The sequence below is a fragment of the Salmo trutta genome, chromosome 36, assembly GCF_901001165.1.
Source record: "Salmo trutta chromosome 36, fSalTru1.1, whole genome shotgun sequence".
Taxonomy (NCBI): domain Eukaryota; kingdom Metazoa; phylum Chordata; class Actinopteri; order Salmoniformes; family Salmonidae; genus Salmo; species Salmo trutta.
This window is the reverse complement of record NC_042992.1, coordinates 4562450-4588064: the sequence shown is the minus strand read 5'-3', so window position 1 is coordinate 4588064 and position 25615 is coordinate 4562450. Positions and strand designations below refer to the sequence as shown.

The 25615-nt window shown below is 41.2% G+C and overlaps 2 protein-coding genes and 1 pseudogene across 2 annotated transcripts in view; 2 read left to right on the top strand and 1 right to left on the bottom strand.

Moving 5' to 3' along the window:
* Positions 1–4639, top strand: part of LOC115175396 (FH1/FH2 domain-containing protein 3-like) — a 57415-nt pseudogene extending 52776 nt beyond the window's left edge.
* Positions 4640–13226: 8587 nt separating this feature from the next.
* gstr (glutathione S-transferase rho) lies at positions 13227–18132 on the top strand. Its single transcript, XM_029736213.1, has 6 exons — positions 13227–13478; positions 13937–14002; positions 16058–16163; positions 16589–16707; positions 17474–17562; positions 17640–18132. Exons 1-6 carry the CDS (start codon positions 13311–13313, stop codon positions 17770–17772), a joined length of 681 nt encoding a protein of 226 aa, XP_029592073.1. The 5' UTR covers positions 13227–13310; the 3' UTR covers positions 17773–18132.
* Positions 18133–25145: 7013 nt separating this feature from the next.
* The window catches only part of dlgap3 (discs, large (Drosophila) homolog-associated protein 3), a 393401-nt gene continuing 392931 nt past the window's right edge, over positions 25146–25615 (bottom strand). The window contains exon 4 of the mRNA XM_029734628.1: positions 25146–25193. Coding sequence (XP_029590488.1) covers positions 25146–25193 — 48 coding nt within the window. The remainder of the gene's footprint in view (positions 25194–25615) is intronic.

The following is a 25615-nucleotide window of genomic DNA, read 5'->3' as shown; positions in this document are numbered from 1 at the left end:
CTCTAGTCTACTCTATTCTATTATATTCTACTCTATTCTATTCTATTCTACTCTACTCTATTATATTCTATTATAGTCTATTCTATTCTATTATATTCTACTCTATTCTATTATATTCTATTATATTCTATTCTATTCTACTCTATTCTATTATATTCTATTATATTCTATTATTTTCTACTCTATTCTATTATATTCTATTATATTCTACTCTAGTCTATTATATTCTATTATATTCTATTATATTCTACTCTATTCTATTCTAGTCTACTCTAGTCTATTATATTCTACTCTAGTCTATTCTATTCTACTCTAGTCTACTCTATTCTATTATATTCTACTCTATTCTACTCTATTCTACTCTATTCTATTCTACTCTAGTCTATTATATTCTACTCTATTCTACTCTATTCTACTCTATTCTATTCTAGTCTACTCTAGTCTATTATATTCTACTCTAGTCTATTATATTCTACTCTATTCTATTCTAGTCTACTCTATTCTATTATATTCTATTCTAGTCTATTATATTCTACTCTAGTCTATTATATTCTACTCTAGTCTATTATATTCTACTATAGTCTATTATATTCTACTCTATTCTATTCTAGTCTACTCTAGTCTATTATATTCTACTCTATTCTATTATATTCTATTATATTCTATTATATTCTATAATATTCTACTCTAGTCTATTATATTCTATTATATTCTACTCTATTCTATTCTAGTCTACTCTAGTCTATTATATTCTACTCTATTCTATTATATTCTACTCTAGTCTATTATATTCTACTCTAGTCTATTATATTCTACTCTAGTCTACTCTAGTCTATTATATTCTACTCTATTCTATTATATTCTACTCTAGTCTATTATATTCTACTCTAGTCTATTATATTCTACTCTAGTCTATTATATTCTATTATATTCTATTATATTCTACTCTATTCTATTATATTCTACTCTATTCTATTATATTCTACTCTATTCTATTATATTCTACTCTATTCTACTCTAGTCTACTCTAGTCTATTATATTCTATTATATTCTATTATATTCTATTATATTCTACTCTATTCTATTCTAGTCTACTCTAGTCTATTATATTCTACTCTATTCTATTATATTCTACTCTAGTCTATTATATTCTACTCTATTCTATTCTAGTCTACTCTATTCTATTATATTCTACTATAGTCTATTATATTCTACTCTATTCTATTATATTCTACTCTAGTCTATTATATTCTACTCTATTCTATTCTATTCTACTCTATTCTATTATATTCTACTATAGTCTATTATATTCTACTCTATTCTATTCTAGTCTATTATATTCTATTATATTCTACTCTAGTCAATTATATTCTATTATATTCTATTATATTCTACTCTATTCTATTCTAGTCTACTCTAGTCTATTATATTCTACTCTATTCTATTATATTCTACTCTAGTCTATTATATTCTACTCTAGTCTACTCTAGTCTATTATATTCTACTCTATTCTATTATATTCTACTCTAGTCTATTATATTCTACTCTAGTCTATTATATTCTATTATATTCTATTATATTCTACTCTATTCTATTATATTCTACTCTATTCTATTATATTCTACTCTATTCTATTATATTCTACTCTATTCTACTCTAGTCTACTCTATTCTATTATATTCTACTCTATTCTACTCTATTCTACTCTATTCTATTCTAGTCTACTCTAGTCTATTATATTCTATTATATTCTATTATATTCTACTCTATTCTATTCTAGTCTACTCTAGTCTATTATATTCTACTCTAGTCTATTATATTCTACTCTATTCTATTCTAGTCTACTCTATTCTATTATATTCTACTATAGTCTATTATATTCTACTCTATTCTATTATATTCTACTCTATTCTATTATATTCTATTATATTCTACTCTATTCTATTCTATTCTACTCTATTCTATTATATTCTACTATAGTCTATTATATTCTACTCTATTCTACTCTATTCTATTATATTCTATTATATTCTATTATATTCTACTCTATTCTACTCTATTCTATTATATTCTACTCTAGTCTATTATATTATAGTCTACTCTTATATTCTATTCATGCACAGACACACACACACACACACACACACACACACACACACACACACACACACACCGCTACTATGGCCTTCTATCTACACAGTATATTTCCTAAGCAGTAGACGGACAATATTAGTCATGCTTAATTAATTAACTAGATTTTTGGGGGGTAGAATATTGCATTAAAAAGACCGTTAACGTTTTTGGAAGTGTTTGACCTCCCCATAGGATGTTGTTTTTACATCCGAACATTTTTCACATGTGTTTACTGATATTTTAGCAACATCCAGAATGGTTCCCATTTTTTTGAGAATCTTCTAGCAATGCTAATGGGAAATAATTGCATTCAAAAGGGGAAAGAAGGTGGGGGGAGGTCATCGCTGTGGAACTCAGAGCTCATTCCCAATGCCTTTGAAAACATTAATATTTTTTTGGGGGGGGGGGTGACTGCACTAACTAACATGCCCTCCCCTTTAGGTTCTATGCGTTCCTGCTGTACCTGGGCCACCCAGCCTACGGTGTGAGGGAGATTGGTGTCCAATGTTTCAGTAAGATCCTCAGTGAGTTTGCTCTGGAGTACCGGACCACACGCGACCGCGTCCTGCAGCAGAAACAGAAACGAGCCAACCACCGCGAACGCAACAAGACCCGCGGGAAGATGATCATGGATGTCAACGCGCCCGTGAGTACACACACACACACACACACACACACACACACACACACACACTACTTGTGCACTGTAACCCCCAGGAGTATCTTGATCTTGAGTTCTCAGGATCTCTGTACAACATTTGTTTTAGAGGGGCCCCAGCATCACATGTTAGACTGCTCAAAGGTCTTTCGGCCTTATCAAAAACATCTGTAGATGTTGATGTCACAAGACGCTCATTGACTCTCCCAACAGCATGCCCCTCGGGTGCATTGGGGGACGACGACTAGTAAGAACAGAGTTTTAATACAATTATTAATCACAAAAGCCATACAATATGCAAGTTGTTAAGCTAAAGCACTAGAGGGGAAAGAATAGACACATTATATATAAATATATATATATATATATATATATATATATGTGTGTGTATATGTATGTATGTATATATGACATCATAAGTGTTAAGGCTTCCTCTCTAATTTTCATCAAAGTATATTTATAGTATAAACGTTTAACTGAGAACAAATGTTGGAGGAAAAGATAGAGGAGGTGTGTGTGTGTTTGTGTGTTTGTGTACATGTTGTATGTGTGTGTGTGTATATGTTGTATGTATGTATGTATGTATGTATGTATGTATGTATGTATGTATGTATGTATGTATGTATGTATGTATGTATGTATGTATGTATGTATGTATGTATGTATGTGTGTGTGTGTGTGTGTGTACATGTTGTATGTGTGTGTGTGTGTGTATATGTTGTAAGTGTGTATATATGTATGTATGTATGTATGTATGTATGTGTGTGTGTGTGTGTACATGTTGTGTGTGTGTGTGTGTGTGTGTGTATATGTTGTAGGTGTGGTATGTATGTATGTATGTATGTATGTATGTATGTATGTATGTATGTATGTATGTATGTATGTATGTATGTATGTATGTATGTATGTATGTATGTATGTGTACATGTTGTGTGTGTGTGTGTGCATGTGTGTATGCATGTGCGTGTGTGTGTGTGTGTTTTAGGCTGGGTTTCCGTACAGCACTTTGAAGCATCAGCTGATGTAAGAAGTGCTTTATAAATACATTTGATTTGATTTGTGCGTGAATCGAACCCTACATTTGAAAGGTTAAAGGTTACTGTCAGTGTAAATCCAAAAGGGTCATTTCTAAACGAAAGGTTAAAGGTTACTGTCAGTGTAAATCTGAACGTATCCTTTTATTCCTCCGCTTATTCTTCTCTCCTCTCGTTCTCGCTCTCTCTATCTTTTCTAATCTCTTCTTCTTCGCTCCCCCCCCCGTAGCCTGATGAAGAGGAGGAAATGGAGGTATCACAGTCAGAGTGTCCACTGTCATGACACTCCCTTATCTGGCCCCCCCCCCTTTCTATTATTGTCTCTCTTTGGTCTGTGTGTTGCAGACCTAACACTGATTGGTTGGATTTACTGTTGTCCATTGTTGCCAAGCAACACCTGTGAAGCTATTTTGACTCTGTTTGAGCGGTTTCATACAAAAAAATAACAGTTGTGTGACAATTTATTTCTTTATGTGTGGATTCTAACAGCTTGTCTCCGTCTCTCTGTCTCGCTGTCTCTCTCTCTCTCTCTCACCCCAGTCTGCAGGGCAGTATGTTAGCAGCAGCAGTGCCCCTGGTGGCGTGGTGGAGAACTTGCAGCCTCAGGGTTTAGGCCATGCTGAGGATGCTGCAGAGCATGAGTTCATGAAGGCAGTACTGAAGACCAGCCTGCAGGGCGGCGACAGAGAGACATCAGGGGTGCCGAGGCTACGCACACGTACCAGGTCACGTCCAGGCCGAGGGGGTGAGGGAGATCACACACACACATGATTAAATAAAAATAGCCGCTACAGCGCTTTGTGACTGGCTGGCTGGCTGGCTGACGGGCTGGCTGACTGGCTGGCTGGCTTACTGGCTGGCTGGCTGACTGTACACCTAATTCAGCACTTAGAAACAGGAGGGAAAAAGGCAGAAAGGGCCTAATAACACATTGAACATAACTGACCTGGTGCTTTATGTAACATCAGTCTCGAAGTGAATGAATAGAAAGCAGAATTCCCAATGTTCTGGAGATGCGATGCTTTCACCCCATTAGGCTACTGTGGGTGTTGGCTTTGACCAGACAGAGAAATAAACAGGGTCGTAAATGGCAACCTATGTAGTTTTTACCAGGGTACTGGTCAAATGTAGTGCACTACATGGAGAATAGGGTGCAATTCGTGAATGCCTTATATTCTAAACGACAATATTATGCCATTAATTATAGCGTGGCTAATGTGGTTGTCTGAAACGAAGGGTGTGTGTGTGTGTGTGTGTGTGTGTGTGTGTGTGTTTGTATGACCATAATTCTATCCTCCTGATTCCTGCGTCCAAGCAAAAATTAAAGCAGGAAGCACCAGTGACTCGGTCTATAAAAAAAGTGGTCAGTTGAAGCAGATGCTAAACTACAGGACTGCTTTGCTACAGACTGGGATATGTTCCGGGATCTCTCCGATGACATTGAGGAGTACACCACATCAGTCACAGCCTTTATCAATAAGTGCATCGAGGACGTTGTCCCCACAGTGACTGTACGTACATACCCCAACCAGAAGCCATGGATTACAGGCAACATCTGCACTGAGCTAAAGGGTAGAGCTGCCGTTTTCAAGGAGCGGGACTCTAACCCGGAAGCTTATAAGAAATCCCGCTATGCCCTCCGACGAACCATCAAACAGGGAAAACATCAGTACAAGACTAAGATCGAATCGTACTACACCGGCTCTGACGCTCGTAGGATGTGGCAGGGCTTGCAAACTGTTACAGACTACAATGGGAAGCACAGCCAAGAGCTGCCCAGTGACACGAACCTACCAGACGAGCTAAACTACTTTTATGCTCACTTCGAGGTAAATAACACTGAAACATGCATGAGAGCACCAGCTGTTCCAGGAAGACTGTGTGATCACGCTCTCCGCAGACAATGTGAGTAAGACCTTAAAACAGGTCAACATTCACAAGGCCGCAGGGCCAAATGGATTATCAGGACGTGTACTGCGAGCATGCGCTTACCAACTGGCAAGTCTGGCAAGTCTGCCAACTGGCAACTGGCAAGTCTTCACTGACATTTTCAACCTCTCCCTGTCCGAGTCTGTAATACCAACATGTTTCAAGCAGACCACCATAGTCCCTGTGCCCAAGAACACTAAGGTAACCTGCCTAAATGACCTGCCGTCTGTAGCCATGAAGTGCTTTGAAAGCCTGGTCATGGCTCACATCAACACCATTATCCCAGAAACCCTAGATTCACTCCAGTTTGCATACCTTCCTAACAGATCCACAGATGATGCACTCCACACTGCCCTTTCCCACCTGGACTACAGCTCAGCATTTAACACCATAGTGCCCTCAAAGCTCATCAATAAGCTAAGGACCCTGGGACTAAACACCTGGTGTTTTTGGGTACTATTTAATGAAGCTGCCAGTTGAGGACTTGTGAGGCGTCTGTTTCTCAAACTAGATACTCTAATGTACTTGTCCTCTTGCTCAGTTGTGAAACGGGGCCTCCCACTCCTCTTTCTATTCTGGTAAGAGACGGTTTGCGTTGTTCTGTGAAGGGAGTAGTACACAGCGTTGTACGAGATCTTCAGTTTCTTGGCAATTTCTCGCATGGAATAGCCTTCATTTCTTAGAACAAGAATAGACAGACGAGTTTCAGAAGAAAGGGCTTTGTTTCTGGCCATTTTGAACCTGTAATTGAACCCACAAATGCTGATGCTCCAGATACTCAACTAGTCTAAAGAAGGACAGTTTTATTGCTTCTTTAATTAGAACAACAGTTTTCAGCTGTGTTAACATAATTGCAATAGGGTTTTCTAATGATCAATTAGCCTTTTAAAATGATAAACCTGGATTAGCTAACACAACGTGACATTGGAACACAGGAGTGATGGTTGCTGATAATGGGCCTCTGTACGCCTATGTAGATATTCCATTAAAAAATTGCCGTTTCCAGCTGCAATAGTCATTTACAACATTAACAATGTCTACACTGTATTTCTGATCGATTTGATGTTATTGTAAATCAACAAAAAAAATGTGGTTTTCTTTCAAAAACAAGGACATTTCTAAGTGACCCCCAGACTGTTGAACAGTAGTGTACATACTACCTCAACTAACCAGTGGTCCCGCACATTGACTCTGTACCGTAACACCCTGTATATAGCCTCCACATTGGCTCTGTACCGGTACCCCCTGTATATAGCCTCCACATTGACTCTGTACCGTAACACCCTGTATATAGCCTCCACATTGACTCTGTACTGTAACCCCTGTATATAACCTCCGCATTGACTCTGTACCAGTACCCCCTGTATATAGCCTCCAAATTGACTCTGTACCGGTACCCCCCTGTATATAGCCTCCACATTGACTCTGTACCGGTACCTCCTGTATATAGCCTCCACATTGACTCTGTACCGTAACACCCTGTATATAGCCTCCACATTGACTCTGTACCGTAACACCCTGTATATAGCCTCCACATTGTTATTTTACTGCTGCTCTTTAATTACTTGTTACTTTTATTTATTTTTCTTATTCATATATTCTTTTTGAACTGCATTGTTGGTTAAGGGCTCGTCAGTAAGCATTTCACTGTAAGGTCTACTACACCTGGTGTATTCAGCATTTCACTGTGAGGTCTACTACACCTGTTGTATTCAGCATTTCACTGTAAGGTCTACTACACCTGTTGTATTCAGCATTTCACTGTGAGGTCTACTACACCTGTTGTATTCAGCATTTCACTGTAAGGTCTACTACACCTGTTGTATTCAGCATTTCACTGTAAGGTCTACTACCCCTGTTGTATTCAGCATTTCACTGTAAGGTCTACTACACCTGTTGTATTCAGCATTTCACTGTAAGGTCTACTACACCTGTTGTATTCGGTGCATGTGACAAATAACATTTGATTATTTGTGTTAATCCTCTTTCGTTTAAATATCTCTCTCCATCAGGTCGTGTACAACACGTATGGACGCCGCCCGCGGCGGTGGGGGTGGAGTCTCAGAGGTCAGATGACGATGAGGCTGATGAGATCACGGATCGCATCGTGAGGTCAGCCACTCAGGGCCCCAGTCAGAGGGCAGTGCCCCGGGAGAGGAGGAGGTCACGAGCCAACCGCAAATCACGTAGGTCTTCACTCACTCACTCACAAGCAATCACATTTGGTCTTACTCACACCAGGAACTATTCATGAGACCCCGGGTGCACGACAAAACGTTTTTTTTATGCCAGCCCAGCTCTAACACACTGGGTTCATCTAATCAAGGGTTTTGGAAAACGGTGCTGGGCTGAAACAAAAGCCTGCTCACTCTGTAACTTTCCAGGTTTAAAACCCAGAAATCAGGTTTAGTCATGAGAAAACCACTGATTTTAAAGATAAGCAGACCAGTGAACACTCAAGATGCCTTTATCTCTCTGTGTGTGTGTGTCTGTGTGTGTGTGTGTGTGTGTGTGTGTGTGTGTGTGTGTGTGTGTGTGTGTGTGTGTGTGTGTGTGTGTGTGTGTGTGTGTGCGTGCATAAGAGAAGTAGAGAAAGTTGCATATGACATAAATAGTCCATGAACAGTACACTAATAAACACACTGCTACATGAACCTTTCTCTCTCTCTCTCTGTGTGTGTGTGTGTGTGTGTGTGTGTGTGTGTGTGTGTGTGTGTGTGTGTGTGTGTGTGTGTGTGTGTGTGTGTGTGTGTTTGTGTGTGTAGTGAGGCGGACTCTAAAGAGCGGTCTAACTCCAGAGGAAGCTCTACTCCTTGGATTCGCCGACGCCACCGGAATGCCAATGTGACATCATCGCCCCCAAGGAAACGCACCCTGGAACGCCTTCGTGACCCCATGTCACGCTTCTGCCTTCACCTCGCCCCGCCCCGCACCCCAGAACCCCCTGTCAGCCAATCGGTAGCCTTGTTAGCAGCTTCTGTTGTACCGGAGGCGAATCACGCGTTAGCTTCATGTGTCTGTGGTTGATAATGGCGTCTTTGTTGAAGCCCCTCAAGGAATGAAGAAGGAGAAAAAAATAGAGACAAGGGAGAGTGAGATGTATTTTGTGGAAAAAGAGGAAGGTGGTTTTAATTAGAATAAATCGAGAACGAATCTCAAAATGTGTCATCTTCAATATGCCTCATGGCTTGATTCATCACTTTGACAGGATGATTATAATTTATATTTGTAGTTTATTTAACTGTTACAGCCTATAGATATGAAACAAACATAAGGGAAAATAGTTGTTGCTTACTGCGTTTCTACCTACAGTAGGACAATAACGTTTTATTCAAGCTTCAGGGTTTAAAGACAGAATCAAGTTTCACTCATTTCCTCTCAGAGTAAAGAATGGGGTCATGACCTTTTGACAACAACAGCATTGGAGCAGGAATTCTAAAGGCTGACCATCTCGATTCAATAATTACATACACTGCTTTTGTAGTCTAATGGACAACAACTGTCACAATAAGCTTCTCAATCATTTTACCAGGTAACACATTTACAGCAACAACCTGGGGAATAGTTACAAGGAAGAGAAATGAGCCAATTGGAAGCTGGGGAGGATTAGGTGGCCATGATGGTATGAGGAATTTAGCCAGGACACCAGGGGTTAAAACCCCTACTCTTAGGAGTAGTGAATTTTAGTGACCACAGAGAGTCAGGACACCCGTATAACATCCCATCTGAAAAACGTCACCCTTCACAGGGCAATGTCCCTAATCACTGCCCTGGGATATTTTTTATTTTTTTAGATCAGAGGAAAGAGTGCCTCCTACTGGCCCTCCAACACCACTTCCAGCAGCATCTGCTGTCCCATCCAGGGACCGATTAGGACCAACACTGCTTCACTCCAGAGGCAAACCAGCAGTGGTATCCAGGGTGTTGTATGTTGCTGGCTTAGAGTATTTTCTTCTCATCGTTTTTAGTGAGAAACTCGTGATCTACATGTGTCATGCATCAGATCAGAATATCTCATTCATTAGATGTATGTGTTTGGTGTGTCTTTTTTTGTTGTTGTTTTACAGATATCCTACAGTATATTTTTCGGACATATTTCTCATCATCTTTCTCTCTCCGTTCATACCTTTTGCTCCAGAGTTTTTACCGGTTACATAGACAGGAAAAAACCAGACTGGCCATATTATAGTACAGAGAGTACTAGCCTCCACCTAGACCACGCCCATCTGAACTGTCACTGTGTTGTATTGTTTGTTATCGGGTTCGAGTTGAAAATAAATCTCATGAGGGTTTTCATTGATGTTGTACTACGTTTTTTTTTCCTTCTTCGTTTTAACAAATTTGTTTTTACTTAACTGGATTATTGTTTAATTTATACCCGTTGTTCTCAACAAGAAGAAAATAGAATTATAATAAAAAAATAAAGGAATATCAGACACGTTTCAGAGAAAACTGTTTATGAATTATAAGAACAAAATATAAAAAATAAGTTGAAATGTAAAGTGTTTTGAAGGAAAATGAAATGCAAAGCAATCTGTATAGATGTTACTGCCATCTGCGTTGGACTCATTTGATGTTTTAGTGTGTTTTTATGTTTGTATTATATTGTAATAAAATCTGTAGAACGGTGTTCTATAGCCTGAGAGACAAGGAAGAGCTATTCTGTGAGTTATTTGTGCTTGGTTCTGTGGTGGTTACATGAAATGGCCTTTGATTTGGGGATATGTGAGAATATTTAAGTTCATGTAAACGGTGAACTGTGTGCTTCCAGCTCCTACAGTGCAGTAATATCTAACCAGTAATATCTAACAAATTACACAGCATATACCCACACACACCTATACACACACCTACCTACACACACACCTACACAAACCTACAAACACATACCTACACACATACACACACACCTATACACACACCTACCTACACACACACACACACACCTATACACACACCTACCTACACACACACCTACACCTACCTACACACATACACACACCTACACACATACACACACCTATACACACACCTACCTACACAAACCTACAAACATCTACCTACACACATACACACACCTACACACACCTACACAAACCTATACACACCTACACACACAAAACACACTTCAACACTTCACATACAATGCTGCTACTCTGTTTATCTATACTGATTTTAAAAAACTATATATTTAACCAGGTAGGCTAGTTGAGAACAAGTTCTAATTTACAACTGCGACCTGGCCAAGATAAAGCAAAGCAGTTCGACACAAACAACAACACAGAGTTACACATGGAATAAACAAAACATACAGTCAATAATATAGTAGAAAAGTCTATATACAGTGTGTGAAAATTAGGTAAGATAACAGAGGTAAGGCATTAAATAGGCCATGGTGGTGAAATAATTACAATATAGCAATTAAACACTGGAGTGATAGATGTGCAGAAGATGAATGTGCAAGTAGAGATGCTGGGGTGAAAAGGAGCAAAAATAAATAACAGTATGGGGATGAGGTAGTTGGATTGGGTGGCAAAACCCTTGTTGGCAATCACAGAGGTCAGACGTTTCTTGTAGTTGGCCACCAGGTTTGCACACATCTCAGGAGGGATTTTGTCCCACTCCACTTGGCAGATCTTTTCCAAGTCATTAAAGTTTCGAGGCTGACGTTTGGCAACTCGAACCTTCAGCTCCCTCCACAGATTTTCTATGGGATTAAGGTCTGGAGACTGGCTAGGCCACTCCAGGACCTTAATGTGCTTCTTCTTGAGCCACTCCTTTGTTGCCTTGGCCGTGTGTTTTGGGTCATTGTCATGCTGGAATACCCATCCACGACCCATTTGCAATGCCCTGGCTGAGGAAAGGAGGTTCTCACCCAAGATTTGACGGTACATGGCCCCGTCCATCGTCCCTTTGATGTGGTGAAGTTGTCCTGTTCCCTTAGCAGAAAAACACGATGACGGTGGGGATGGTGTTCTTGGGGTCATAGACAGCATTCCTCCTCCTCCAAACACGGCGAGTTGAGTTGATGCCAAAGAGCTCCATTTTGGTCTCATCTGACCACAACACTTTCACCCAGTTGTCCTCTGAATCATTCAGATGTTCATTAGCAAACTTCAGACGGGCATGTATATGTGCTTTCTTGAGCAGGGGGACCTTGCGGGCGCTGCAGGATTTCAGTCCTTCACGGCGTAGTGTGTTACCAATTGTTTTCTTGGTGACTATGGTCCCAGCTGCCTTGAGATCATTGACAAGATCCTCCCGTGTAGTTCTGGGCTGATTCCTCACCGTTCTCATGATCATTGCAACTCCACGAGGTGAGATCTTGCATGGAGCCCCAGGCCGAGGGAGATTGACAGTTCTTTTGTGTTTCTTCCATTTGCAAATAATCGCACCAACTGTCGTCACCTTCTCACCAAGCTGCTTGGCGATGGTCTTGTACCCCATTCCAGCCTTGTGTAGGTCTACAATCTTGTCCCTGACATCCTTGGAGAGCTCTTTGGTCTTGGCCATGGTGGAGAGTTTGGAATCTGTTTGATTGCTTCTGTGGACAGGTGTCTTTTATACAGGTAACTAGCTGAGATTAGGAGCACACTCTTAAAGGGAGTGCTCCTAATCTCAGCTCGTTACCTGTATAAAAGACACCTGGGAGCCAGAAATCTTTCTGATTGAGAGGGGGTCAAATACTTATTTCCCTCATTAAAATGCAAATCAATTTATAACATTTTTGACATGCGTTTTTCTGGATTTTTTAGTTGTTATTCTGTCTCTCAGTGTTCAAATTAACCTACCATTAAAATTATAGACTGATCATTTCTTTGTCAGTGGGCAAACGTACAAAATCAGCAGGGGATCAAATACTTTTTCCCCTCACTGTATATTGGTTCTTAACTTCCCTGAAAGTTGCATATTGCCGGGGCTATTCGATTCTAATGCGTACTATTTCCATTTTTCTATTTTTCCTGTTTCTTACTTTTTAACTGTGCATTGTTTGGAAAGAGCTCGTACTGTAACTAAGCGTTTCACGGTAAAGTCTACACCTGTTGTATTCGGCGCAGGTGACAAACACAATTTGATATGACTTCCTTTATGCTGTAGCCAACATGACTACGCGGAATTCATGTGTTGATAGAAGACCAGTAGAACTGGACTGTCATGACTCGTACATTAAGGTGACTGATATGCTTTGTTAATGATACACAGTGATTTTCGATGTGTCATTGTTGTATTGCTTATTTCATTCCAAGGCGAGATCAGCATTTATTTTTTTTGCAAGGAGGGGTTGAGTTAGGCTTGTTGCTGATAAATACATATCTAAAGGGAATTTGGCTGCGAACCTATTTTTCAGCAGATGGCGCCGTGGATAAAAGATAGATTGAGAATGATCCGCATACTGAATGACTTCCTGTGTTGATTCTGCACACGCTACAAACCAAGGCGTGTTCATATTGAACCAATCCGGTTCATACTAACAAATCCTTATATAACTGCAGAACAACGGTCATTCACTAACAGTCTCTTCTTCATCTCCTCATACAAGCAGATTTCGACCATCATGGCCAAGGACATGACACTGCTGTGGGGCTCCGGCTCTCCTCCGTGCTGGCGTGTCATGATCGCTCTGGAGGAGAAGAAACTGCAGGGATACAATCACAAACTTCTCTCCTTCGAGAAAGCAGAGCACAAGTCTAAAGAAGTCCTGGATATCAATCCCAGAGGACAGGTAGTGTTTGGCTTTTTGGTATTTCTTCTTAGACAATGAACGATATATATATATATATATATATATAAGAGTAGCCTATAACTGTATACGTTTTCTATTGTTTCTGCCATTTGACAAGTCCTTATACAGAAATCATACATTGGTTTGTATTGTTCTGCAGTCGCTATAATGTGGTAATGGTTTGTGTTGTTCTGCTGTAATGTGGTAATGGTTTGTGTTGTTCTGCTGTAATGTGGTAATGGTTTGTGTTGTTCTGCTGTAATGTGGTAATGGTTTGTGTTGTTCTGCTGTAATGTGGTAATGGTTTGTGTTGTTCTGCTGTAATGTGGTAATGGTTTGTGTTGTATGCGTACTCTCTAGTCCGTTGTCCAGACTCCTGGACAACAACCCCTATTGCATAACTGTTATACAGAAGTGCATTGTCATGCTTACCTCAGTGTTTCTTCTCTCCCTCCCAGCTCCCTGCTTTCAAACACGGAGACAACATACTCAACGAGTCATATGCAGCATGCATGTACCTGGAGGTAAGATCTGACTTATCTCTGTTTTACTAATGGTACAGAAACACCCTGGGCCAGAACTAGGTCTAATTAGCCTAATTAAGCTAGGTATAATTCTCTCATTTCAACAAAGCTGTGCAATATTTTCATTACAATTCAGTTTTGTGTAAGTTTTTTTAAATTATTTTTTTAACGTCATTGTGCTGTAAACTATCTGCTTGTACTGGATAAATTATTTCCCTTTTTTGTTTTTTGGAAACATGCTGTAATGCCCCTTTATCTTTTTATATCATCGAGAAAAATAAACATACTTTAAAGTCAGATCCATAAACTGTGTTAAATAACTCTACTTCATCACAACTACCTGTTCCACACCGGTGTTCAGAGCGCCAGGTAGCTGGTTGGTACAGGCCACCGCCTCTGTAACATGGAGATATGGAAAACTAACCTTATAAAGGTGTGTAGTAATTTAACATCTCGTTTTTTGAATATTATTTCTCACTGATCTGAAAGATCGTGTTAATGTGTAGAGCTAACATCAAATCACATTGTATTTGTCACATGCGTTGAATACAACAGGTGTAGTAGACCTCACAGTGAAATGCTGAATACAACGGGTGTAGTAGACCTCATGGTGAAATGCTGAATACGACAGGTGTAGTAGACCTCACAGTGAAATGCTGAATACAACAGGTGTAGACCTTACAGTGAAATGCTGAATACAACAGGTGTAGTACACCTTACAGTGAAATGCTGAATACAACAGGTGTAGTACACCTTACAGTGAAATGCTGAATACAACAGGTGTAGTAGACCTCACAGTGAAATGCTTACTTACAAGCCCTTAACCAACAATGCAGTTCAATAAATAGTTTAATTATTTACTAAATAAAATCAAAAAGTAACACATGAAAATGACGACAATTACGAGGCTATATTATTTAACTGGTCAAGTCAGTTAAGAACAAATTGTTATTTTCAATGACGGCCTACCGGGGAACAGTGGGTTAACTGCCTTGTTCAGGGGGCAGAACTCCCCGGATCAGACGCTACTATCGCCCAGAGGCGCTAAAGCAGTTGGTATCTGTGACTGGGGTCATTTATTTCCAAGATCAGACGGGTCAATAATTGATATGTTGGAATATCCATTTTAAAGGGACACTTCAAAATGTTTCAACTTCATATGAATCTCCAGCACCACTCCAACATCATGTGAGAATGGAGTGTTTCTACGTTTTGTATTTAAAAAGGAGGAAGATCGCTCTGCATTGTGGGATTTTTAATCAATTATGAGTAGGCATTGTCTACTAATTGGTCAATGATGTCATTGGAAACATATTCCTCTTTTTTTTAAATTTTTTTAACTAACATAGAAGCCATTTTCACATGTCGGGGTGGTGCTGATGAAATACGACGTAGAAATGTCCCTTTAAACAGGCTACTTTAGGAATACCCCCCCCCCCCCAATCCTTTGACTACAATAATGACCAACACCTCCTGATATTTCATGGCACCGTGACCGTGAGTCCCAGCATTTGTACAAACTTACAAGACAGTGACATCAGTAATGCACGTATTTTTGACCAGAGGTCCATAGCTAGTTACTACTAGAGGTATTTTTACTTACACCTGAATAAGGCCATTAGGCAGAGCGCCTGGATACAGCCCTTAGCCTTGGTATATTGGCCACAAACCTCAGGGGCCTTATTGTTATTATAAACTGGTTGCTAACGTAATTAATAAATGTTTTGTCGTGGTATACAGTCTGATATACCACGGCTTTCAGCGTTCTGGGCTCGACCCACCCAGTTTGTGTGTGTGTGTGTGTTACTGTTTGACTTTTTTTGTTTGAAGGAAGTCGATGAGCTCACGAAAGTGATAACTTTATATAAAGCACATTCAATATATCAGCTCATCAAATGTAGTGTACTGCTCAGCTGGTATTACCCCACTAGGTGTCGCTAATGCACTGCGCCGTAAGAGAGTTGACTGTTCTGAATTTATCCCAGTTCTCTCTTCCCTGCCTGAGCCAGTTCACTGTTTTCTCTCTCTCTTTCTCTCCTCTCTCCCTCTCTACAGAGCCGGTTCAGGTCCCAGGGACCCCAGTTGATTCCTGAGGGCCAACTAGAGCAGGCCCTGATGTACCAGCGCATGTTTGAGATCCTCAACCTCAGTGACAAACTCAGTAAGATACACAAACACTACTGTTCCTTGGCAACATGCTCATGATGCCTTGTGGGTAACAACGGTCATGTGCTGCTTGGTTGTTTTTCAGATGCTCGGTACCCCAGAGTATTAGCTCTGGTTCAAAAAGCTGATGTCCTAACAAGCATTGTTGGACTGAGTCATATTCCCAACAGGCCCTGTGTTATTGACTGATGCCATGGCCTGTGTCTCAAATGGCACTCTGTGTACTTCTTTTTAAAAGAGCCCTGGTCTAAAGTAGTGTACTATATAGGGCCCTGGTCTAAAGTAGTGCACTATATAGGGAATGGGGTTCCATTTGGGGACGCTACACAGTCAGCAATAGAACCCCACGTGGTCCTTGAATCTATTGAGGGGCCATATGATGATGCCTATTATGACTTTGTTTTGACGTTTGTCTCCCAGGTAACGTCATCTACTACAACTACCGTGTCCCCGAGGGAGAGAGACATGACTCTGCTATCAAGAGGAACAAGGAGAACCTGGCCACGGAAATCAAACTGTGGGAGGGATACTTTCAGAAGGTGCACGCGCAGACACACACACACACACACACAAGCATACATTTTACAAATGTGTGTGCGCACACACACCCTCACCAATTGTTGGTAGACTAAAGTCTTAATGCTAAAATGTTTTATTTTTCATTTCGGAATACTGACTGTCCAAACGGCAATCTTCACGAGACACAAATCGGATTTGTGTGTGTGTGTGTTCAGACAATTTTGCTGACACGGCTACGCTAGTTGTCGTGGTAACAGCGGGTGTGTATGCGCGGTGGCTGCTTGTGTTTCCTATCACTCAGAAGTTATGTAACAAGCTTAAGGTGACAACGCCTGTCGTGGACGTTTCTCCAGTTGCTTTGACTGTTCAACATCGTAGTGTAAGAACCCTTAAAGCTTTAAAGGATCAGATGATCCAACTTTCAGAATGAGTCCTTTCGGCGGCTGGCTGCAGCGGTCGGCTGGGCTAGCTAGGTAGCGGTTTGACTTTCTAGCACATACTTGTTTGTAAACAATTTAACAAGCTACTTAGCAACCACATGTTTTTGTTAACTGAGTAGCTAGCTAGCAACATCTGCCAAGTAACAGTATTTGCCCCCAAGTGGCTTTGAAATTCCGAGTCCCGTGTCCAGGAATCAGATTTGTGTCTTGAAATATCTGCTTTGATGTGTGTTTTGGCTGTTCAGACTGCAGGGAAAAGAATGTGTGTGTGTGTGTGTTAAAACAGGATTTGAGTCACATCAAACTGCCAGTGTGAACAAGGCTTAATACATTTGCTTGTTTCCAGATGGAGGTGGGTTCTTACCTGGCAGGAAAAGCCTTCTCATTGGCTGACGTTATTGTCTTCCCTGTGATTGCCTACGCCTTCCGCTTTGGGTAAGCGTTTCACCATGTGGGATCACAGAAGGGATGTGTGGTCGTATGGATTAGTGAATATGTTCCTCTCCCTCCAGGCTGTCTACGGAGCGTTACCCCAAACTGGGAGCATACTACGATATGATGAAGGAAAGACCCAGCGTTAAAGCTACCTGGCCCCCACACTGGCTGGAGAACCCTCAGGGAGGGGACGCTCTCAAGGAGTTCTGAGACACACAGGAACAACACAGCACATTATCTTAAGGATGTTAATCGTCACTTCCTGTATATCACTGTTGTAACCACGGGAAACGCAAGTTGCTTTAAATGTACGTTTCCTCAGATGAGTATCAGTCAAGTAGTTTTCCACTAAGTGAACACAATTTTTTTGCATTGCCTTTCTGGGGGTTTTTGTAACAAATGCTTTTTTTTTTTACTTCTATATATACACTTTAACTGAAACATTAAACACAAAGTGTGTTTTTACGAACATGACTTTATAATAACAGTACATCCTCCATATAATTTCTGTGTTTTGTGTACAGACCACATACACTGGTGTGGAATTAATAAAAAAAATCATACCAAGCACTGCTACTAAATGTTTGTTGTGTATATTCAAGGTAAATCAAATTGATTTAAAATGTTGTTAAAGAACAGGGTTTCCACGCCACTGAAGTGACGGCCATGCTTGTTGATTTATTGTTTCCTATAATCTGAGTGGTAATACTACTGAAGCTCCATCTACTCAGGCTTTTAACAACGTTTTAAATCGGTCATCTTCCTCTATTTTTATAATTATAATTTTTTTATATTTCACCTTTATTTAACCTGGTAGGCTAGTTGAGAACAAGTTCTCATTTACAACTGCGACATGGCCAAGATAAAGCAAAGCAGTACGACACAAACAACAGCAGTTACACATAAACAAATGTACAATCAACACAATAAAAAGTTTTTTTTTTTTACCTTTTATTTAACTAAGCATGTCAGTTAAGAACAAATTCTCATTTACAATGACGGCCTAGGAACAGTGGGTTAAACTGCCTTGTTCAGGGGCAGAACAACAGATTTTCTTTTACCTTGTCAGCTCAGGGATTCGATCTAACAACCTTTCGGTTACAAGTTCAATGCTCTAACCACTAGGCTACCTGCCACCCCGCAAATGGGGTAAGACAATAAATAGGCCATAGTGGTGAAATAATGACAATTTAGCAATTAAACACTGGAGTGATAGCTGTGCAGAAGATGAATGTGCAAGTAGAGATACTGGGGTGCAAAGGAGAAAAGAAAAAATAACAGTATGGGGATGAGGTAGTTGGATGGGCTATTTACAGATGAGCTATATACAGGTGCAGTGATCTGTGAGCTGCTCTGACAGCTGGTGCTTAAAGTTAGAGGGAGATATGAGTCTCCAGCTAATGAAGGGGATGATGCGATCTTTGTGAGAGGGAAGGAATCTGATTTACTTGTTCCTTAAGGGTTTGTAAGTAAGCATTTCATGGTAAGGTCTACACTTGTTGTATTCGGCGCATGTGACATACAGTTTGATTTAGTGGAAGGGTTAGCTAAATTGCTAAGTGGTTGCAAAGTAAATTTAAAAAAGTAGTTGAACAGTTTGCCAATTACCCTACAATGTTGACTCTGGTATATTGGGCTGTAGAGAGACCTGTTCTTCCTTGAGTCAGCTAAAGTGGGGTGGGAAATACTAAGTAGGGTCTCTAACAAACTGTGTAATTCTGGAGGGGGGACAGCCTGCTGCTGGCTTTTCATTTCCAGTCTATAGTGCCCGATGCACTACACTGTATAGTACCAGGTCATTTAAAGCTGTGCTGCTGGATATGTACGACAAAGTCCCCCTCGCAGAACTACACATATTTGGAATTAAACAGCATATAAGCTAATGTCTGCTAGCATAGCTTGCTAAACCCCAGTTAACAGGGTTTATATCAGTGTTAAAGCACTCGCAGTCTCTCTCTCTCTCTCCAATTCCATTCAATTGCATCCAAAATAGATACTCCTCTTCTAGATTGATATATATATATAGGTTTCATAGACTTCCTCTTTCAGGGTATACATTCAATGTAGTATTAGCCTTATATTTAGCTAATTAATGATTTATGCATAATAAGCTTCTAACTACTAGCCTCTGTCTCTCCGGGCTCTCTCCTTAAACAACACTTCTCAGCTCTTGGGGTCCCATGCAGGAAAAGCTAGAATAGCTTGTTGGAGATATTTGTATTTTTTATGCCAATAGACTATTCGAAGAGGAACGCAAGCTTTTATAAAAAAAATTCTTGAATGTTGGGTAATAAGACTTACATTTTTGGATCAAAGCTCTAATCAAAAATCCAGACATAGGCCTATTTATATGTTTTATAATGCTTTAGTATGACACTTCCTGTTTTGGCGGGAAATACAGGTTTGCCAGGGAGTAAAGTGATTTATTCTTAAAATGGAACATTTGTAAAATACGGGAAATATTAATCCCTCTTAAACTAGGGGTTAGAGTTAGGGTCAGAATAGGGGACAGGGTCAGAATAAAGGTTAAGGTCAAAATAGGGGTTAGGGTCAGAATAGGGGTTAGGGTCAGAATAGGGGTTAGGTTAGGGTCAGAATAGAGGTTAGGGTCAGAATAGGGGTTAGGGTCAGAATAGGGGTTAGGGTCAGAATAGGGCTTAGGTTAGGGTCAGAATAGAGGTTAGGGTCAGAATAGGGGTTAGGTTAGGGTCAGAATAGGGGTTAGGGTCAGAATAGAGGTTAGGGTCAGAATAGGGGTTAGGTTAGGGTCAGAATAGGGGTTAGGGTCAGAATAGGGGTTAGGGCCAGAATAGGGGTTAGGGCCAGAATAGGGGTTAGGGTCAGAATAGGGGTTAGGGTCAGAATAGGGGTTAGGGTCAGAATAGAGGTTAGGGTCAGAATAGGGGTTAGGTTAAGATTAGAGGTTAGGTTAGGGTCAGAATAGGGTTTAGGGTCAGAATAGGGGTTAGGGTCAGAATAGAGGTTAGGTTAGGGCCAGAATAGGGTTTAGGGCCAGAATAGGGGTTAGGGCCAGAATAGGGGTTAGGGTCAGAATAGGGGTTAGGGTCAGAATAGGGGTTAGGGTCAGAATCGGGGTTAGGGTCAGAATAGAGGTTAGGTTAGGGCCAGAATAGGGGTTAGGGCCAGAATAGGGGTTAGGGTCAGAATAGGGGTTAGGGTCAGAATAGAGGTTAGGGTCAGAATAGGGGTTAGGGCCAGAATAGGGGTTAGGGTCAGAATAGGGGTTAGGGTCAGAATAGGGGTTAGGGTCAGAATAGAGGTTAGGGTCAGAATAGGGGTTAGGTTAAGATTAGAGGTTAGGTTAGGGTCAGAATAGGGTTTAGGGTCAGAATAGGGGTTAGGGTCAGAATAGAGGTTAGGTTAGGGCCAGAATAGGGGTTAGGGTCAGAATAGGGGTTAGGGTCAGAATAGAGGTTAGGGTCAGAATAGGGGTTAGGGTCAGAATAGAGGTTAGGGTCAGAATAGAGGTTAGGGTCAGAATAGGGTTTAGATTCAGAATAGGGTTAGGGTCAGAATAGAGGTTAGGGTCAGAATAGGGGTTAGGTTAGGGTCAGAATAGGGGTTAGGGTCAGAATAGAGGTTAGGGTCAGAATAGGGGTTAGGTTAAAATACTTTTCATTTTTTTATTTTCAGAAAAGAGTTTACATGAAAATATCTGATCGTGGTGGCTATGGCATATGTTAAAATAACATATGCTTGAAAAAACAATGGGGTAACCGTTTCATTCTTGACTGCTTGACTTTTTTACCAGGGGTTCAGCAGGACACGACGCTGGCCAACGTTCACGTTGAAATATGTTATATAAAACAGTCGCTGACTCTATTCATGGTTCTTCAATCTGCAATGTTTGACAACTTTCTCCTACAGAACGTGGCTCAGATAACTGTAATACATCGCCCCCTCTTTCACCACAAGATGGCGACATTTACTGAAGAGTATAAAAACTTCACGCATCTCAAGTGACTATTCCTCATACAGGTTGTGAATGTTCTACACAATCTGTAGCGACCCGTCATTCAGGGCAGAGACTGTTTTGATCCCCACCTGTTTAGCTAAAAAAAAGTGTGGTCAAAATAAAGAAAAACTCTGGAATGAATAGGTGTGTCCAAACTTTTGACTGGTATATATATATATATATATATATATATATATATATATATATATATATATATATACACACAGTACCAGTCAAAAGATTGTCCTCACATGACCGTCTCTGGTAAACACTATACACTATATCAAATAAAATCAACGTTTATTTGTCACACGCACAGGATACAGAAGGTGTAAACGGTACAGTGAAATGGTTACTTGTATATTTGCATAGTAGCGCTATCAAAAATAGACTGTGTCCAAACACAAACATTTTATAATGCTATAACCCCCTCCCCAGTCACATCTAGCTAAGTGGAGGGGTCACTATTGTCTAGACATGTACTGTACACATGTTCATGAAATCCAATAGATGGCCGTAATCACCTCAGATACACCTTGCTAACTTGATGTCATCACGTTTCAGGTAAGACCCAGATGCAGACAACGTTCCAAGTAACAACAGTTTATTAATCGAACAGGTGCAGGCAGAGGTTGGTCATCCAGAAAGGTTGGGTTCAGGGTCAGGGCAGGCAGAGGTCAGTAATCCAGATAGATGGGGTAAAGGTACAGGATGGCAGGCAGGGTCAGGCTCAGGGTAGGCAGAGGTCAGGGCAGGCAGAGGTCAGGGTCAGGGCAGGCAGAGTTCAGGGTCAGGGCAGGCAGAGGTCAGGGTCAGGGCAGGCAGAGGTCAGGGTAGGCAGAGGTCAGTAATCCTGAAAGGTTGGGTAAAGGTACAGGATGGCAGGCAGGGTCAGGGTCAGGGCAGGCAGAGGTCAGGGTCAGGGCAGGCAGAGGTCAGGGTCAGGGTAGGCAGAGGTCAGTAATCCAGATAGATGGGGTAAAGGTACAGGATGGCAGGCTCAGGGTCAGGGCAGGCAGAGGTCAGTAATCCAGATAGATGGGGTAAAGGTACAGGATGGCAGGCTCAGGGTCAGGGCAGGCAGAATGGTCAACCCCGGGGAAAACTAGGAAACAGGAACAATCAAGAGACAGGAGCAGAGGGAAAAACACTGGTAGGCTTGATGAAAACAAAACGAACTGGTAATAGACAAACAGAGAACACAGGTAGAAATACACAGGGGATAATGGGGGAGATGGGCGACACCTGGAGGGGGATGGAGACAATCACAAAGACAGGTGAAACAGATCAGGGTGTGACAGATGGGTCATCTGGGGAAGTGGAGTTTTTTGCTTAGACGTGCAGCTAGCTAACTCGCTAGCTAACTCGCTAGCTGACTCGCTAGCTGACTCGCTAGCTGACTCGCTAGCTGACTCGCTAGCTGACTCGCTAGCTGACTCGCTAGCTGACTCGCTAGCTGACTCGCTAGCTGACTCGCTTAGCTAAATAAATAACCATAATCTCAACCCATAGCTACAGTACAAACACATTTTCATAGCTAGTCACCATACTGAAATGCTGTAGTATACAGTGCATTCGGGAAAGTATACATCTTGTTATGTTACAGCCTTTCTGTAAAATGTATTAAATAGTGTTTTTCCCCTCTTCAATCCGCACACAATACCCCATAATGTCAAAGCAAAAACATTTGTTTTTTGTGCAAATTTATTAAAACATTATTATTGTTATTTTTTTAAACAATTTCTCTGGAGATCCTCTCAAGCTCTGTCAGGTTGGATGGGGAGCGTCGCTGCCCAGATATTTTCAGGTCTCTCTAGAGATGTTTGATCGGGTTCAAGTCCGGGCTCTGGCTGTGCCACTTAAAGATATTCAGAGACTTGTCCTGAAGCCACTCCTGTGTTGTCTTGGCTGTGTGCTTAGGGTCGGTGTCCTATTGGAAGGTGAAGCTTCGCCCCAGACTGAGTGCTCTGGAGCAGGTTTTCATCAAGGATCTCTCTGTAATTTGCTCTGTTCATCTTTCCTTCAATCCTGACTAGTCTCCCAGTCCCTGCTGCTGAAAAACATCCCCACGACATGACTCCAAGCGGGCTGTCATGTAACTTTTATTGAGGAGTGGCTTCTGCCTGGCCATTCTACCATGAAGGCCTGATTGCTCGAGTGCTGCAGAGATGGCTGTCCTTCTGGAAGGTTCTCCCATCTCCACAGAGGAACTCTGCAGCTCTGTCAGAGTAGCCATCAGGTTCTTGGTCACCTCCCTGACCAAGGTCCTTCTCCCCCGATTGCCCAGTTTGGCCGGGCGGCCAGCTCTAGGAAGAGTCTTGGTGGTTCCAAACTTCTTCCATCTAAGAATGATGGAGGCCACTGTGTTCTTGGGGACCTTCAATGCTGCAGAAATGTTTTGGTACCCCACATCTGTGCCTCGACATAATCCTGTCCCAGAGCTCTACGGACAATTCCTTCGACCTCATGGCTTGGTTTTTGCTCTGACATGCACCTTCAACTGTGGGACCTTATATAGACAGGTGTGTGCATTTCCAAATCATGAATTTGAAATTGAATCATGAATTGAATTTACCACAGTTGGACTCAAGTTGTAGAAACATCTCAAGGATCCAGGCTGTATCACAATTGGCCGTGATTGGGAGTCCCATAGGGCGGCGTACAATTGGCCCAGCGTCATCTGGGTTTTGCTGAGGTAGGCCGTCATTGTAAATAAGAATTGGTTTTTAACTTGCCTAGTAAAATAAACGTAAAAAAAATAAATAAGGATGATCAATGTTGACAGGATGCACCAATGTCGAGTCTCATAGCAAAGGGTCTGAATACTTATATAAATAAGGTATTTCTGTTGTTTTTTTTATATGTAATACATTAAAGATTTTCGCTTTGCTTGGTCAATATGGGGTATTGTTTGTAGATTGATGAGGAAATTGTTTATTTAATTCATTTTTAGACTAAGGCTGTAACGTCTCAAAATGTGAAAAAAAGGAAAAGATCTGAATACTTTCTGAATGTAAAACAACTCTACGGGGGGGGGGCTATAAAATCTGTGCTTTGAAAAAGTATATAAATGTTTTATATTTTCCTAAATTATGTTTTCTCAGTAAAAAGAAAATCCTGTTTTTTTTTTACAGTTTTTTTGTTTTTCACTCTCAAAATTAGAATTGTTGATTGAGAAACAATGAAATGTGATGTTCTAAGTCCAATGATTTAAATCGCATCAGAAGACACATTTCTTTACGTCTGGAAGGAGTGTAAATTCCCCTTTAATTGCACATCTGGCCCCTTTAATTGCACATCTAACGAGGAATGTGATGTGGTCCAGTGATGGTGCTGTATTGATGCTCATTTCACTGCAAAGTTTACAAATAATAAATAATAGACAAACGCCCGCACCAATCAGACAGACAGGGGCAATATTTCTGTAAATTAATTGGCAGATATTGTGTTTAGATTTGGCTTTTTAAGCCAATAGTGGCTAACCAGGGGTGGGATAGTGTCTGTGTTGTTTAGATTTGCTAGTAGCTGGGAGCTTGTGAGATTGAATTATGACAGTTTGCGGTGGAACATGTGAAAATTGCATGTACTTTCAGAATTGTTTGGGGAACTACTCATTGGTGCATGGGCTGCTAGCTACTGGTAGCTTGTGATCAACCTGTTGGAGACCCGAGAAGATGTTAGGAACATGCCCTCATTTCACCAGAGCCACTTCTCCTTCAGAAGGAGGAGGAGGAGGAGGGAGGAGGAGGAGGAGGAGGAGGAGGAGAGAGGAGGAGAGGAGACCTAGTGGCCCAGAGGGGGAGGGATAGAGCGAAGGAGGAGGAGAAGGAGGAGGAGGAGGAGGAGAAGGAGAGAGGAGGAGAGGAGACCTAGTGGCCCAGAGGGGGGGATAGAGCGAAGGAGGGGGAGGCAGAGGAGGAGAAGGAGAGAGGAGGAGAGGAGACCTAGTGGCCCAGAGGGGGAGGGATAGAGTGAAGGAGGGGGAGGAGGAGGAGGAGGAGGAGGAGGAGAGAGGAGAAGGAGAGAGGAGGAGAGGAGACCTAGTGGCCCAGAGGGGGAGTGATAGAGCGAAGGAGG

What these genes read in the sequence shown, in the direction of transcription:
- gstr (XM_029736213.1), top strand. Translation starts at nt 13,311, where the DNA reads ATGGCCAAGGACATGACACTGCTGTGGGGCTCCGGCTCTCCTCCGTGC. An exon ending in GGGAGGGATACTTTCAGAAG is followed by an intron (nt 16,708 to 17,473) that starts GTGCACGCGCAG and finishes GCTTGTTTCCAG; the next exon opens with ATGGAGGTGGGTTCTTACCT. An exon ending in GCCTACGCCTTCCGCTTTGG is followed by an intron (nt 17,563 to 17,639) that starts GTAAGCGTTTCA and finishes CTCTCCCTCCAG; the next exon opens with GCTGTCTACGGAGCGTTACC.